Source organism: Pempheris klunzingeri, chromosome 10 (genome assembly GCF_042242105.1).
Source record: "Pempheris klunzingeri isolate RE-2024b chromosome 10, fPemKlu1.hap1, whole genome shotgun sequence".
NCBI classification, from domain to species: domain Eukaryota; kingdom Metazoa; phylum Chordata; class Actinopteri; order Acropomatiformes; family Pempheridae; genus Pempheris; species Pempheris klunzingeri.
In genome coordinates this window covers 1241791-1255000 of record NC_092021.1, presented here as the reverse complement: position 1 = coordinate 1255000, position 13210 = coordinate 1241791, and the positions used below count along the sequence as shown (strand labels likewise).

The 13210-nt window shown below is 44.1% G+C and overlaps 1 protein-coding gene across 1 annotated transcript in view; it reads left to right on the top strand.

Moving 5' to 3' along the window:
• Positions 1-13210, top strand: part of dgkh (diacylglycerol kinase, eta) — a 47763-nt gene that overhangs the window by 11011 nt on the left and 23542 nt on the right. Inside the window, exons 3-4 of the mRNA XM_070837625.1 lie at positions 2866-2946; positions 11676-11780. Of these exons, the coding sequence (XP_070693726.1) occupies positions 2866-2946; positions 11676-11780 (186 nt within the window). The remainder of the gene's footprint in view (positions 1-2865; positions 2947-11675; positions 11781-13210) is intronic.

The following is a 13210-nucleotide window of genomic DNA, read 5'->3' as shown; positions in this document are numbered from 1 at the left end:
TCTATCAGGGAGGCTACATCTCAGCTCTCACCACAGTTTGTTCCAAAAGCTCCTCCCCTCTCCTTCCTCTTTTGAACATACAAAGTGAAAAAATTAAAGATCACTAAGTCTTTGAATGAATGGATTGTGCTCCACAACATTTCAGTAGAAACAGTAAAACAAGACGTAATAACTACAAGGACAAACAATGTCAAACAAGGAGAGAGGAAAGGAAGGACAGAGGAAAGGAGGCTTGCTGAGGTTGCTGAGATGCAGTTGCTAAGCTAAGCTCTGGATCTATGGGTAACAGAGGGTCAGGGTGCTTGCTTTTGTCCACCATTCACTGTCAGCTTTCATTACAGCTTCCCCCAAGACAGTTAAGTGTGTGTGCCCACATATACAAGTGTGTGTGTGTGTGTGTGTGTGTGTTGGGGTGGTGGTGTGAGAGAGTGTGTCAAAAGCATTGTAGAAAGTAATCACACAAATACATATGCACATGTGAAGCAGCGGTTCGCTGTGAGGGGGGGGCACCGTTTGTGTTGGCATGCCATTCGTACTCGCCCCCCCCACACACACACACACACACACAGTAAGCTTTGGCTGGTGTCCCTCTCCAGCCAGGCCTGGGGAGAGCATCATTAACTGGGCATTCCCTCTGACAGCTGCAGCAGCTCACTCCTCCCACACACACACACACACACACACACACACACACACACACACACACAATCAGAGGGCATTCCTTTGACTGCATTGGTTTTTGGCCTGCGGCTCTTTAAAAGCTCAGCTGGGTGCCTTACGCTTCACGGCTCTGTTAGGATATCATGTTCCTGTTTGTAGACTCTGGCTGTTTGGCCCTCTCTGTCTGTCTGTTGGCCCCCAGCTCCTCTACCACATAGAGATTCAGTAAAACATATCAACATTCACTGTCCTGTTGATTGCACGATTGTCATTTCAGTACAGGGTCAAAACAAAGGAAACTGAAGAGGGAGGTCCACACTGCAGCGCAGGTTTATAGTGTAGCTGTGTTGTGGTGAAGTGATGACACAAACTGAGCTATCCTTCAGAGGGCGAGACAAATTGGACTCTTTATTTACCCCCTCAGACCCCCTCATTGCAATAATCTACATTACAACGTTACATTAACATCAAACATGAACTGATTTCAGCCAGTGAAAATGCACTTTTTCAAAAACAGACTTCTGCCCAGCAACTGAATGGACTCGACTAGATAAGAAAATACAAGATTCGACCTATAAGTCGACAGAGTGAGGCAGGACAGAAGACCAGCCTGGCAGACAAAACAGGATGTTTGCCTTTCAAATAGTCATTTCTGTCCATGTTGACCCCGGAGTCTTGAAGTGGAAGTGATGCTAACGGCCTAAATTCATCATATTCAAAGTGAAGTTGAAGATGAAGATTGTTTTCATGACTTCTGTCAGAATTTGCTGTCCATCCCAATGGACATCAGTCTAATAAGTTGGCACAAATCATTTCTATCCTGTTTTAGTAGTTTATTAAGGAAGTTATTAAGGCCGTAATGTTTCACTTTTATAGATCTCCCAACTACAGAGGATTCTAAACTTCTCTCTAATGAAGAAATGTGGTGCTTGATTTCTATAATAAATTTAATTATATAATTGCTCAGAGAAACATTTTCTGCAAAAGGCACAAACCACGATATAATACAAATGCAGAAGTAACATAAATATCTGAAGAGACTCGGAGGTGAGGTATAAGACGTACGCGTGTTATCTGACTGGCTGCTTGAAGTCGCTGCTGAGGTTTCATTAGAAGAGGATGACTGCAGACAGAAACACGAGGAACAGACAGAAGGTGAACGGTGGATTTGAGTGCCTTCACATGAAGTCAGCCAGCCTCTAAATCCATACTGTCTATGATGCTTTGTGACAACGGAGATGTTTGGTCTAATAGCCAATGTGGCCAGCACACAGTATGTAGGTGCTCTGCAGGTTTAAAGAAAGGTCATACCAAAACCCCCACTGGCCTTCAATCCCCTGTAAAATAAAATATGAAAGCAGCCACAACATTGATAAAAATGATGTTTTTAAATACAAGTTGTGTAAAAACAACAAAATAACAGACATACCCATGAGTATATTTAAAACAACCATTAAGGTATTCCACCTGTCTCAGTCGTGGCTTCAGTTGAAGTTGACTTGAGAAAAAAAGAGTACATTAAAGGCATTAGTTGGTATTTTGATCCAGCCTCATATCAAACTGGGAGATGAATAACAATTTGGTTTCTTTTCATATGAGTACAAAATATTGAGATCTCACAGGATGACAGGTGACATTTTCCACATCCCCCATCGTGACAATAACCTACCAAATGGTCTACCAAGTTTAAATTTGTTGCCCTCCCTGACGCGTGTGGGTCAGAACATCGGCTTCTGCTGTTTCCTTTATTTTTACTAAACCCTGCAATCAAGCTTCCCTTTACATTGTCTCATTTTCACTAAATTACAGGATATAGATCACACTCATTAGTGTCATTTTGCAGCCTGGAGAAGTATCTGGGAAGTCTTGCATTATCTGAAGCTTGCAGCTCCTCATAATGGACCAACAATAGATAAGATAAGATTTATGGTTCCGTATTTGATATCAGTTTGTATTTTTTGTCATTTTAAATGCTGCTCTTTTCATATCTCTCACAGTAGCTTCCATTTTATACTAAGAAGTTCATTTTAAGCCTGCTTTGCTGTGGCCGGACAAGACATCTCACAGCCAGTCACAGTACTCTTAATCCTCTAGTATAAGTAGCAATAAGATAAGTTCAGTATTGACAATATGGTTCAAAGGCTCACTCCCTTGTGCCCTCTGTTCTCTCTCTTTTCTCTCTCTCCTTGTCTCCTTTTTCTGCAGTCCCTTATCTTTGACGAGGTGGACCTATCGGATGCCAGCGTCGCAGAATCCAGCACAAAGAATGTCAACAACAGCTTTACAGTGAGTGCATCCTTCTGTCTTCATACCAAGCACACACACCAACACGGTGGGTGTCTGTGGCGAGATCCAAGGCAGCATCACACTAACATCAAGTCTGCAGCGCAGTGTTTGGATATTCAGACTCTGGGTCGTCGTGTTTTGGTTGATTCAAGGGTTGGAGGTCTGGATGACTGACATGTTGCAGTTTCTGAGCCACAGAACAGAAATGACATTTTACTTTTTAAGTTTCTTGGTCTGATAGTGTTGAAAATGTGGATTTGTTTTCTTAAAGGAATGGTATTTTGGGAAACTTGCTTTGTCTTTCAGGTGGAGAGCTAGATTAGAAGATCAACAGCAGTTCCATGTCTGTCTGTTTAATGTGAAACTACAGCCCAAATCCAGTTAGCTTAGCATGAAGACTGGAAACACGGAACAAAGAGCAGCTCTGTCTGGAGGGAACAAAGTCTATACAGAAAGTGAGGTGATAATAGACTATTTCTCCGACAGACAGGAGTAGGCAATCAGCGGAGACACCAGGGAGGTGTTAGTCCCAGCCAAGAGATCGTCTGGTGCCTCCCAAAGGTTGGTTTTGTTACCTTTGGCCAGCGCCAGACTACCTGCTTAATCCTGTTTTCAGTCTCTTTGCTAAACTAAGCTGCTAAATTATGATAGTGGCGCCAAAGCGTGTATGGAGACACGGCATTGGTTTAAATACTGATGGAATCACTTCCTTAAATTTGGCAGCAGCACTTTCAGATAAGCATCTAGTGAGAACATTTTTGTCATAAGGTTCATAGTCCAGTAACAAGAAATGAGAAGTTATCAGGTAATGGTCCGATAGAACAGAGTTATGTGGGAAGATGTTAACTGTTCAGTTTCTACACCATATACCAGAACAAGGTCAAGAGTGTGGTTAAAGCAGTGAGTGGGTCCATCTACACTCTGGGAGAAGCCCATTGAGTCCAATAATGAGATGACCAGACCATCATTATCATCGTCCACATGAATATTAAAGTCACCTACTAGAATTACTTGATCTGCACTGAGGACTAAATCTGATAGAAACTCTGAGAACTCAGTTAAGAATTCAGAGTACAGAGGGCGGTACATTATAACTAATAAGACTGGCTTCAGTGTTTTCCAGTTTGGATGAGAGAGACTAAGATCAAGGCTTTTAAATGAATTATAGTTGAGTTTAGGTCTGGGCTTGATTAATAAGCTTAATATTATAAGTATAAGTATTAATATGACTGGGGGGGAGTGGCTTCATTAAGGCTAACATACTCAGTCAGACACAATAAATCAATATGGTGGTCTGATATCAGATCATTTACTAAAACAGCTTTGGATGGCAGAGATCTGATGTTTAACTCTCCAGTCCTGTCGGACTTTGCCAGTGGTGGTGTTAACTTTGATTAGATGTTTCTGCAGAACTCCTCTCCTGTTAGACTTTATAGATCAGATTCTTAGCATTGAACAAAGTCCCAGGAATGATTTAAGGTAGCTTGACCGACTTTTACGACATGTTACACTTGTCCCATTGAGTCCCTTTAATTCTATATTTACAGCAGGTCCTTTTGTTTTCTAAAGAAGGCTCACTTCAGTCACAGCCATTACGCATTCAGCTGGAGATCCATCAGGATTTGCCCTTCAGGGACACTGATTCACCTAGCATCGTGTGCACATGAAAATGTCAGTCCTAGTTATATTTAGATGATGGTTTCATACATTCCAATCCTTACGTTTTTGTCACATGCTGCTCGTCATGGCACATCCGTTTGGAGAAAACGAGCGATGTCTCTTTGAATGGATGCTTGTTTGGGAAAGGAATGAGCAGCTGAGCTGGAAGAGCGTGTGTGGGCGGTGAAGGGAAATGAACACAAGTATTATGAGCCATGACGATGAAAACAGACAGAAAAGGAGCTACAATAGTGGTGCCCTGTCCTTGCTATAAATGTCTCCGCTCTCCCTGGGTGTTGCTATAATAAGAATCCTGGAGGAGGAGGGAGTGTGCAGGAGAGCACGCGGCTATTTTTAGCAATGCCTTGAAACGCTTCACTGAGTGCCTGAGACGGCTTAGCGGCTGCCATATTCATAAATAAGACTGCACGTGCCTGCTGCATGTGTGTGTGCAGCAGAAACAGTCGTGACTTTGTGTGTTTGTTGCTGGGTTCATAAACACTCTATGATAAAGGTTTAACAATATATTATCATTATTATCATTATTATTACTATCAGTAGTAGTAGTAGTAGTATATTTTCCCGTTTTTTTTCCGTGTGCTAGTAATTGTACACAGAGACATAGCCAATGGTCTGAGCACACACTGATACACATGGAAGTGATGAGGAGAAATGCCAGTGTGATGTGTCGCAGTTAGCAGTTTGGCTCTAGGTGCCTTGCTCGAGAAGACCTCAGCAGAGCCTCAGAGGTGAACTTGCACCTCTCCAGTTACCAGCAGACGCTCTGTGTCGTCTGGTACATGCTGGACTTGAGACAGCTACCCTCCGTTCCCAAAGCCAAGACAATGATGGCGAGAGAGAGTGAAGGAGGGAGTGAAAGAAGGGGAGGGGGGTGAGAATGGAGACAAAGATACAACAAGAGAAGTAACTATAAACTAGAGAGAGGGGCTTGACAGAAATAGAGCACGTTGCATTAATGATTGATTGGGAATGACTGCAGTTTAAGATGGCGAAGGGAAAGACACGGCAAGGTAGTGCAGCAGAGGAAATCCTGTGGTGATGTCACACCATCACTAACTGCACTCGCACACATAGTCCCCCGGGAAAAGAGAAGAGAGAGGTAGAGCGAGGTTGAGGCACGAGTGAGCACCGGGAAGAGGGGGAGGAAAGACGGATGCAGAGGAAAAGAGGAAGAGCGGTGAGGAAATGAAGGCACAACAGACGGGGCAGACCGAGACGGAGTCGTGAAACATAAAACCAAAGGTAATGTGACGTGCTGAATAGTAGTTCACCTGCACATGCAAATCTCTGTAATGCATCAGCCATGACGCAGTCACGCACACCGACGGGGGGGAGACCGGGCTTCGTTAGACAGGTTGTGCGATCATGACTGAGGGAGAGAGACCACTGCAGAGGAAGCAATGCAGCGCTTTGCTGTGTGCAGAGTCATTACCAGTCTGCCTCTGCCCGTCTGCTTGGCCTCTGGATGTTGTCTGTCTGTCTGTCTGTCTGTCTGTCAGCCCTCTGAGGATGAGTGATGCTACTGGCGTCCTATATGCAGGTTGTTGCTATGAGTGATTGACTCACGCCAGTGCTAAGCTGTTCACAAATTTTTGCTCATTCATGTAGGAGCTCTGCACACGCCTGCAGAGTGCATGTCTGTGTTGTCACACAGAGTGGGTGCTAGAGGGATTTGGACCTACCAGACACATAGGGAATACTTACATGTCACTAGAATTGAATTTTACTAGGTAGAGAATGGAATAAAGCAAATAGACAAACTTGGAAACAACAGTCTCTGGAAATGTTTGCATGTGCTTGTGTTAGTGGTGGCACGGCTTTGTCATGACTGATGTGCAAGTGAATGTTAGCATAAAATGTCAGCAGTTGATCCAGTCAGTGTTCACATCTTGCTTTAGTTGACTCGTGTGTTGAAAAGGAGCCTGTGTAAATGTACGACGAGGCTGTGATGTAGCGCTGTGTGAGGGAGCACCTTGAAGTCCACGTGAGGGAGAGCTCAGCCCAACCCAAACCCTAAACTCATTACAGACTCTGCAGGGATGCACCACCTCTCTCACTGACTCACTCGCGCTTATTGGATTGGCTCACTTATTTTTGTCCACTTTAAATCCATGAAATGAATCTCAAGGAAATGCAGATCGACTTTGAATCGTGTGCTTGCATCAGCGCTCTGATTTGTTGTGTTGTTAATATGAACTGTTTGTACAAAAGCTGCCAATCGCTGTGCAAGCGTGAGCGTTGCAGGGAGTGAGCAGCTGTGACGGTTCGGTTGCACCTCAGTGCTGTAGCTCCCAGTGGATGCAGGGTCCATGTGCCTGTGTGTGAGAGTGCATGTGTATGTGTGTGTGTGTGTGTGTGAGTGTGCATGTGTATGTGTGTGTGTGTGTGTGTGTGTGTGTGTGTGTGCATGTAAACAGTGACGGGTGTCCCTCACTATCAGTTATTCTTTGGTGATTGCCGCTCTACTAAAAATAACACTGAAGAGGCTCGTGATTACATGCTCTCATCATTTAGAGATGTAGATGCTGATCAAAGAGCCACTTCTTGTTGTCACTTGTCATTACACATCTGATTTATTCAGCTCCAAAGGTCAGTCATCAAGAAAGGTTTTCTACACTTTAGGGATGCCTAGAGCCATTTTTGGAAGCAGCCGTTCCTGTTTCCCTTGGCAACCAATCTTATCACTACCACATTCCAAACCCAAGACACACACACACACACACACACACACACACACACAAAGACATGCACACATGGACATGCACACATGGACACAGTACACCGGCAGAGAGACAGGATGATCTATGTCCAAAGGGATCAATTTGCCCATGTACATGCACACACACACACACACACACACACACACACACACACACACACACACACACACTAATCCCTGCTGTTCCTGGTGAAAAAAACTGCATTGTGATTAATGGCTGTGAAAAACATAGAATCCTCTGAAGAGAGAGTTAGCAAGAGAAGAGAGAAAGAGAGGGAAAACAACAGATTTACTCTTGTCGTACTCTGCTCAAGGATTGTAAATGGCTGATTGTTTGAGAGTGAACTATGAACTACGGACACACAAACACACACACACACACACACACACTCACTAGCACCTGAGGGCAGTTTCTCACAACACACACACACACACACACACACACACACAGTAATTTGGGAGTTGCTGTCTCCACTTACTTAAATAAGACGGCAGAATGCTAATGTGATTGGCCTTCATATCAATGGTGGACAACAGAGGCAATAAACGGACTCTAGAAGCACGCCCACACATTGTTCATACTCACATACATCATTCATGGAGAGAGGGCATGACTTGTTTTGTGTTCTGTTTTTTTTTCCGGAACACGCTGTTCAATACTCAGACATAAGCAGATATTGATTAGAGGTCTTGGGATGGATTGAGTGATTAAGGTGATTGATCACGGAACTGGTTGTTGGGAGGGAGTTTCAGGCTGAAGATGCCACGCAGAAAAATATTGTGAAAAATTCTGATAATTATCACTTAGATTGATTAGAACTAATAGTTTTTGATTCACAGTGCTACAGCCTGTATTGTGGCTCCATACACCTTCTCTTTGTGGGATATTTCCAAATATGTAATAATAAAATAAACAAAAGCAATGTGTTTGCCCTGTCCCAGACTGGTAACAAATATGTCACCTTCATTGTCCTTTTATTAAATCATTTGATTTTCTAAAATAGTTGAGCAGCAGAGGAGCTGCCTCATCTAAGACTAGGATGCATGGACAGTTCAGCAGTGTTGCGCCCGCTCAGATACGTTTGAGTTAAAGTTATAATGGATGCTCAAAGTTACTTTCAAACTTGGAAATTCAAGATTTTGTGCACGACAGTTGAATGAAATGACAATACCTCTATTCACTGTGGAAAAATGCTGCCTCGGTTAAGCATTTAGCCAAATTGCTGGTCTGCATTTTTCCCACAGAGACATCTCTGTCAGTCTCACAAACTGGAAACTGAGAAGAACGTTATGAAAAGGCAGGGGAAATGCATACAGCAGCCACGGCTGTTAAAATGCACATTTGCTGTATCATTTTCTTGCTTTTGTCACTGCGAAATAGGCTGAAACTGCTGCAGCTAGGAGTCACATATTTTCTTATTGATGAGAAAAAGGTGTGTGAGCAGCTTTTGAAAAGGTTTGTGTATGTTCCGATGAAGGAGTCATGTGACTATATATATATACACTACTCACAAAAAGTTAGGGATATTCGACTTTCAGGTGAAATATATGGAAAATGTAAAAAGTGAATGCTACAGTGATATTATATCATGAAAGTAGGGCATTTAAGTAGAAGCATGCAATGGTCATTTTATTCATCTCAAACAATGTATTTGAAGAAAGTCTAACAACAGTGGTGGGTATACCACAACAAAACATGTTCAGTGTCTCAATAAATTGGGATGTGGCCAAAGGACGTCCACTCCTCTCCTTTCTGTGACTCTTCCAGTCTCTGTATCACTGTTCCAACCTCCTGATGACACTCTGTGACCCTCTAAGCTCAGTGAACACCTCCGTCTGAGGACTTCCTGTTTGAAGCCTCCAGTGTTGAGGTGCTGCTGATCAACTGTTAGGTGTCGTCTTGGTCTCATGATGTCAGAATGTGAACAGCAGGATGAGGAGGACTGTTTAAATACCAATTCTAACTGAAGCAGGAAATGTATTGGTGGATTCATGGATCAAACCTGTTGTGAATGTTGCTGTTAAGCTTCTTGTTAGAGAACAGCAGCTGGTGCAGAAAGTACTGAAACACTGAACAGTTGGACATGTGCATTCAAAGGTTTAGAGAAGGTCACATTAAGTTCACCTGGAAAGGTTAGAATGCATTTTAGGTTCATCCTGAAATTTCACCTGAAAGCTGAATATCCCTAACTTTTAGTGAGTAGTGTATATATATATATATATAGATATATATATGGTGGTTTCTGTGTGGAGCTTACATGTTCTCCCTGTGGTTAATTGGTGACTCTAAGTTGTCTGTAGGTGTCAGTGTGAGCACAAATGGTCTCTTGTCCAAAGCCCCCCCGCGACCCTGAGGAATAAGCGGTCATGGATGGATATATTACATATACCACATAGTTGCCTCACAGCAAGAAGTTTCCAGGTTCGAATCCCGGTTTGAACCTGGGGTCTTTCTGTGTGGAGTTCTCATGCTCTCCCTGTGCTAGCGTGGGTTCTCTCCAGGTACTCCGGCTTCCTCCCACAATCCAAAGACATGCAGGTTAGGTTAATTGGTGACTCTGAAAGTGAGTGGTTGTCTCTGTCGGCCCTGTGATTGGCTGGCGACCAGTCCAGGGTGACCCCGCCTCTCGCCCGAAGTCAGCTGGGATTGGCTCCAGCTCCCCCGTGACCCTGAACCTCCAACATACACTCATGGCCACTGCACACAATGCATGCATGTGTACTCGTGGTGACGTGGATGATTGTTATGCACCTGCCATGTAAGACTCTGGTGCTGCCTGCCTCAACAGGCCCAAGAACAGAAAGAGGGGGAGATGTGGAGGAGAGAGGAATATCCCTCCAAAACACTGATTTACTTTGTCACTGAATCATTCATGGGAAAGAGAACACAGCATTCAGCTGCAGAGGAGGTTCCTTCTGTAACTGAATTGCGCCTATTTTGGCAATAATTGGATAAACGTGTAACTGTACAATCCACGCATCATGAAGACTAAACACACATCCACTAATCAAAGAAGAATGGAGTGAAACAGTGAGAACAGTGAGGGAAATCGTATGGCCTCAAATTATGGTGAATAGTTGACCTGAATTGGTGTGTCGAAAAATCAATGAGCGCTTTGTAGGAGAATCAGAAACACAACAAACTGTGTTCAGCACACAGTAAGACAACAAACAGACCACAACATGGGAGATTCATTACCCTCCAGAGTTTTCACATTTCCCTCCTCAAAAATGAATGCAAATCCAACTGCCCTGTAATAAATGTGTCAGTCTGCTCCTCATCTGTCTCCTCTCTTTTGCATCTGTTTACTCAAAGCCCTCGTTGAGGTTTTGTTCTGGTGAACTGAGGAGGAGCGGTAAAATTGTTTTGACTCGTGCAGATTGAATTTTAAAGTGTCGCTTCTTCGAGATGGAACTGAATTTAAGGAGCCAGTGCATGTCCATTGCAGCGAAGAGAAATGCATCGGAAATCTAATGTGTGGGCGTTGTGAAGTCGCATGTTTAATCGGAAACCGCAGCCAGGTTGAATCGGTGAGTGAGAGAAACCTTCGCCTGTCCTCAGTAAGAGTTAATGAGAAGATAACAGACGATGAAAAGACTTCTGTGACAGTAGTAAGGAATATTTCACTCAATTAAAACATGCATCATGTCTCTTTAGAGGACCTCTTTTTTCCTTTTCCTCCTGCTTGAACATGTGTTTTTGTATGTATAATTTTAACCAGTGTGTGTGTGTGTGTGTGTGTGTGTGTGTGTGTGTGTGTGTGTGTGTGTGCCTGTATTCAGCCTCACTTCTCTCTCTAAGGTGAACAGCGATAACACTGAGTTAGAAAGAGATGAAGAGAAAGAGGAGATGAGGGGGCATAAATAAGTGATGGGGTGTTGAAAGGCTGCTGTATGTCTGTGGGGTTATCTACTGGGAGACTGTCCTTTAAACACACATATACACACTCTCACATAGAGAGAGTACAAGGGGGGGGGGGCTCTTAGCCTTTACTGAGGCGCTTCGCCTGTCAGCACATATCTGCCTCAAAGCAACATGAAGAGCTAAGAGCAAGAGGAAGAGAGAGAGAGAAAATGCTGGAGCTAAGGAAAAGAGAAGGTGTTAGGGGTTGAGTGAGCTAGAGTTAATGAGAGAGACACAGAGAGAGAGAGAGAGGGAGAGAGAGAGGGAGGGGGCTTCTCATCCATCCTGTCCCTTAAAGACAGAGCCGAGCGCTTTCTCCTCTCAGTGGCACCGCAGGCTGAGGAGGAAAGCACTGAAACATGTCTCTCTCTTTCTAGCTACAGGATCTGTCTCAGTCACTCACGCATCCCCTCACTCTCCCTCCAGGTGATCACTCCGTTCCGAAGGCTCATCCTCTGTGCTGAGAACAGGAAAGAGATGGAGGACTGGATCAGCTCGCTGAAATCCGTCCAGTCCAGAGAGCATTACGAGGTAAGGACCCTTTTCTGAGGCAAATGTGTGTGTGTGAGGTGTGTGAGGTGTGTGAGGTGGGGGAAAGGAGAAGAGGCACAAGAGCGAGGTGGGGAGTGTTAAGAGATAGTGCTGCAGGAACAATAGATCTGTGATGAGGTGCAGCCTCTTTTGGAGACTTTGACGGTAACGTTGCTGTTTCTACCAAATACTCTTACCTAAGGATGTTCACAGAAGAGAATGTATCCTGTTAGTATTGTCTGGTTATCACAGACAAACTAGTGATGAGCCCAGACGGGTGTGTGAGGTGTATTGGAAATACATGTTGTGTGGCATGATATCCAGTATACTGAAGGCACCTGGGGATCCAAGAAGTTGTTTTTGCAGAAGCAACACTCTCATGTTCTGATTCAGAGCCCCAAAGCACCAGCAAACACACACATACACGCATGGCTGCACATGTACAGTCACAGGTGTACAACTCTACAGTCAGCAAAGGTTCAGTACAGACATTCACACCGGGAGCGACTGTGTCCGCCGTCCAGTCACCATTTTACCGCTTGTTTTTATTAACCAGGACAGCGTTTCTGACGACTTGTGTGCCATTGTGATGTTTTTTTTTTGCATCAGATGGACCACAACCAGATAGAATACTTGACTGTCAGCGGAAGATGTAAGAGAAATATGAATCTGGGACGATGTGTTGATAGGTTGTGGCGAGCACAGGGAGGAGGGGAGTGCAGGAAGACAGCACTACTGCATTTTAATGGCTTTCATTTGGGAGGGAAATCTTATATAAGACCCCATCCCTCACCCCCTTACTGCACTGCAATGCAGCAGCACCCCCAGAGCTCGCACACTACAGAGCACACACATGTGCACACACACCACTACCAAGATGTCAACACAACTGCATTTAATTAGCCTACTGTGTTCTCTTATGCAGCACTGTAAGAAGCAGAGTGTCCCAGATTTTAAGGACCTGTTACAGTCTTACTTATGAAACACAAACTGCATCCAGGGTTGTGCCAGCTACTGCAGACGCAACGCCCACATTTGTACAGTACAATTTTCACATGAGCTTGCGCTCCACAGTGGGCTGTGTCCATATACTCTACTATACTCTAATACTCTAATACTCTACTGTGTGTAGAAGCATCCAGTTTTCCTGACCAGGTGTCGCTTTGCAAAATCAGGGAGCAGTAGAGTCGCACTAATGACCGTCAGCTAGCAGAAGGTTCTCCTGTGAAATCCTGCTGCCTTCTTTCCGTATGCCAGTCCTTAGGGGAAAGTCTAGTGTTATTACGAGGGAGAGCTGATACACAAGGGATGACTGACGTGAATGAGGAAAACTGTTGATTTGGGTCTGCTGCCGGAAACATGTGGACAAATGTTTGACATTTTTTCTGGTTATCCTTATTTGTCATGTTATACCATTAATATGCAGTTAT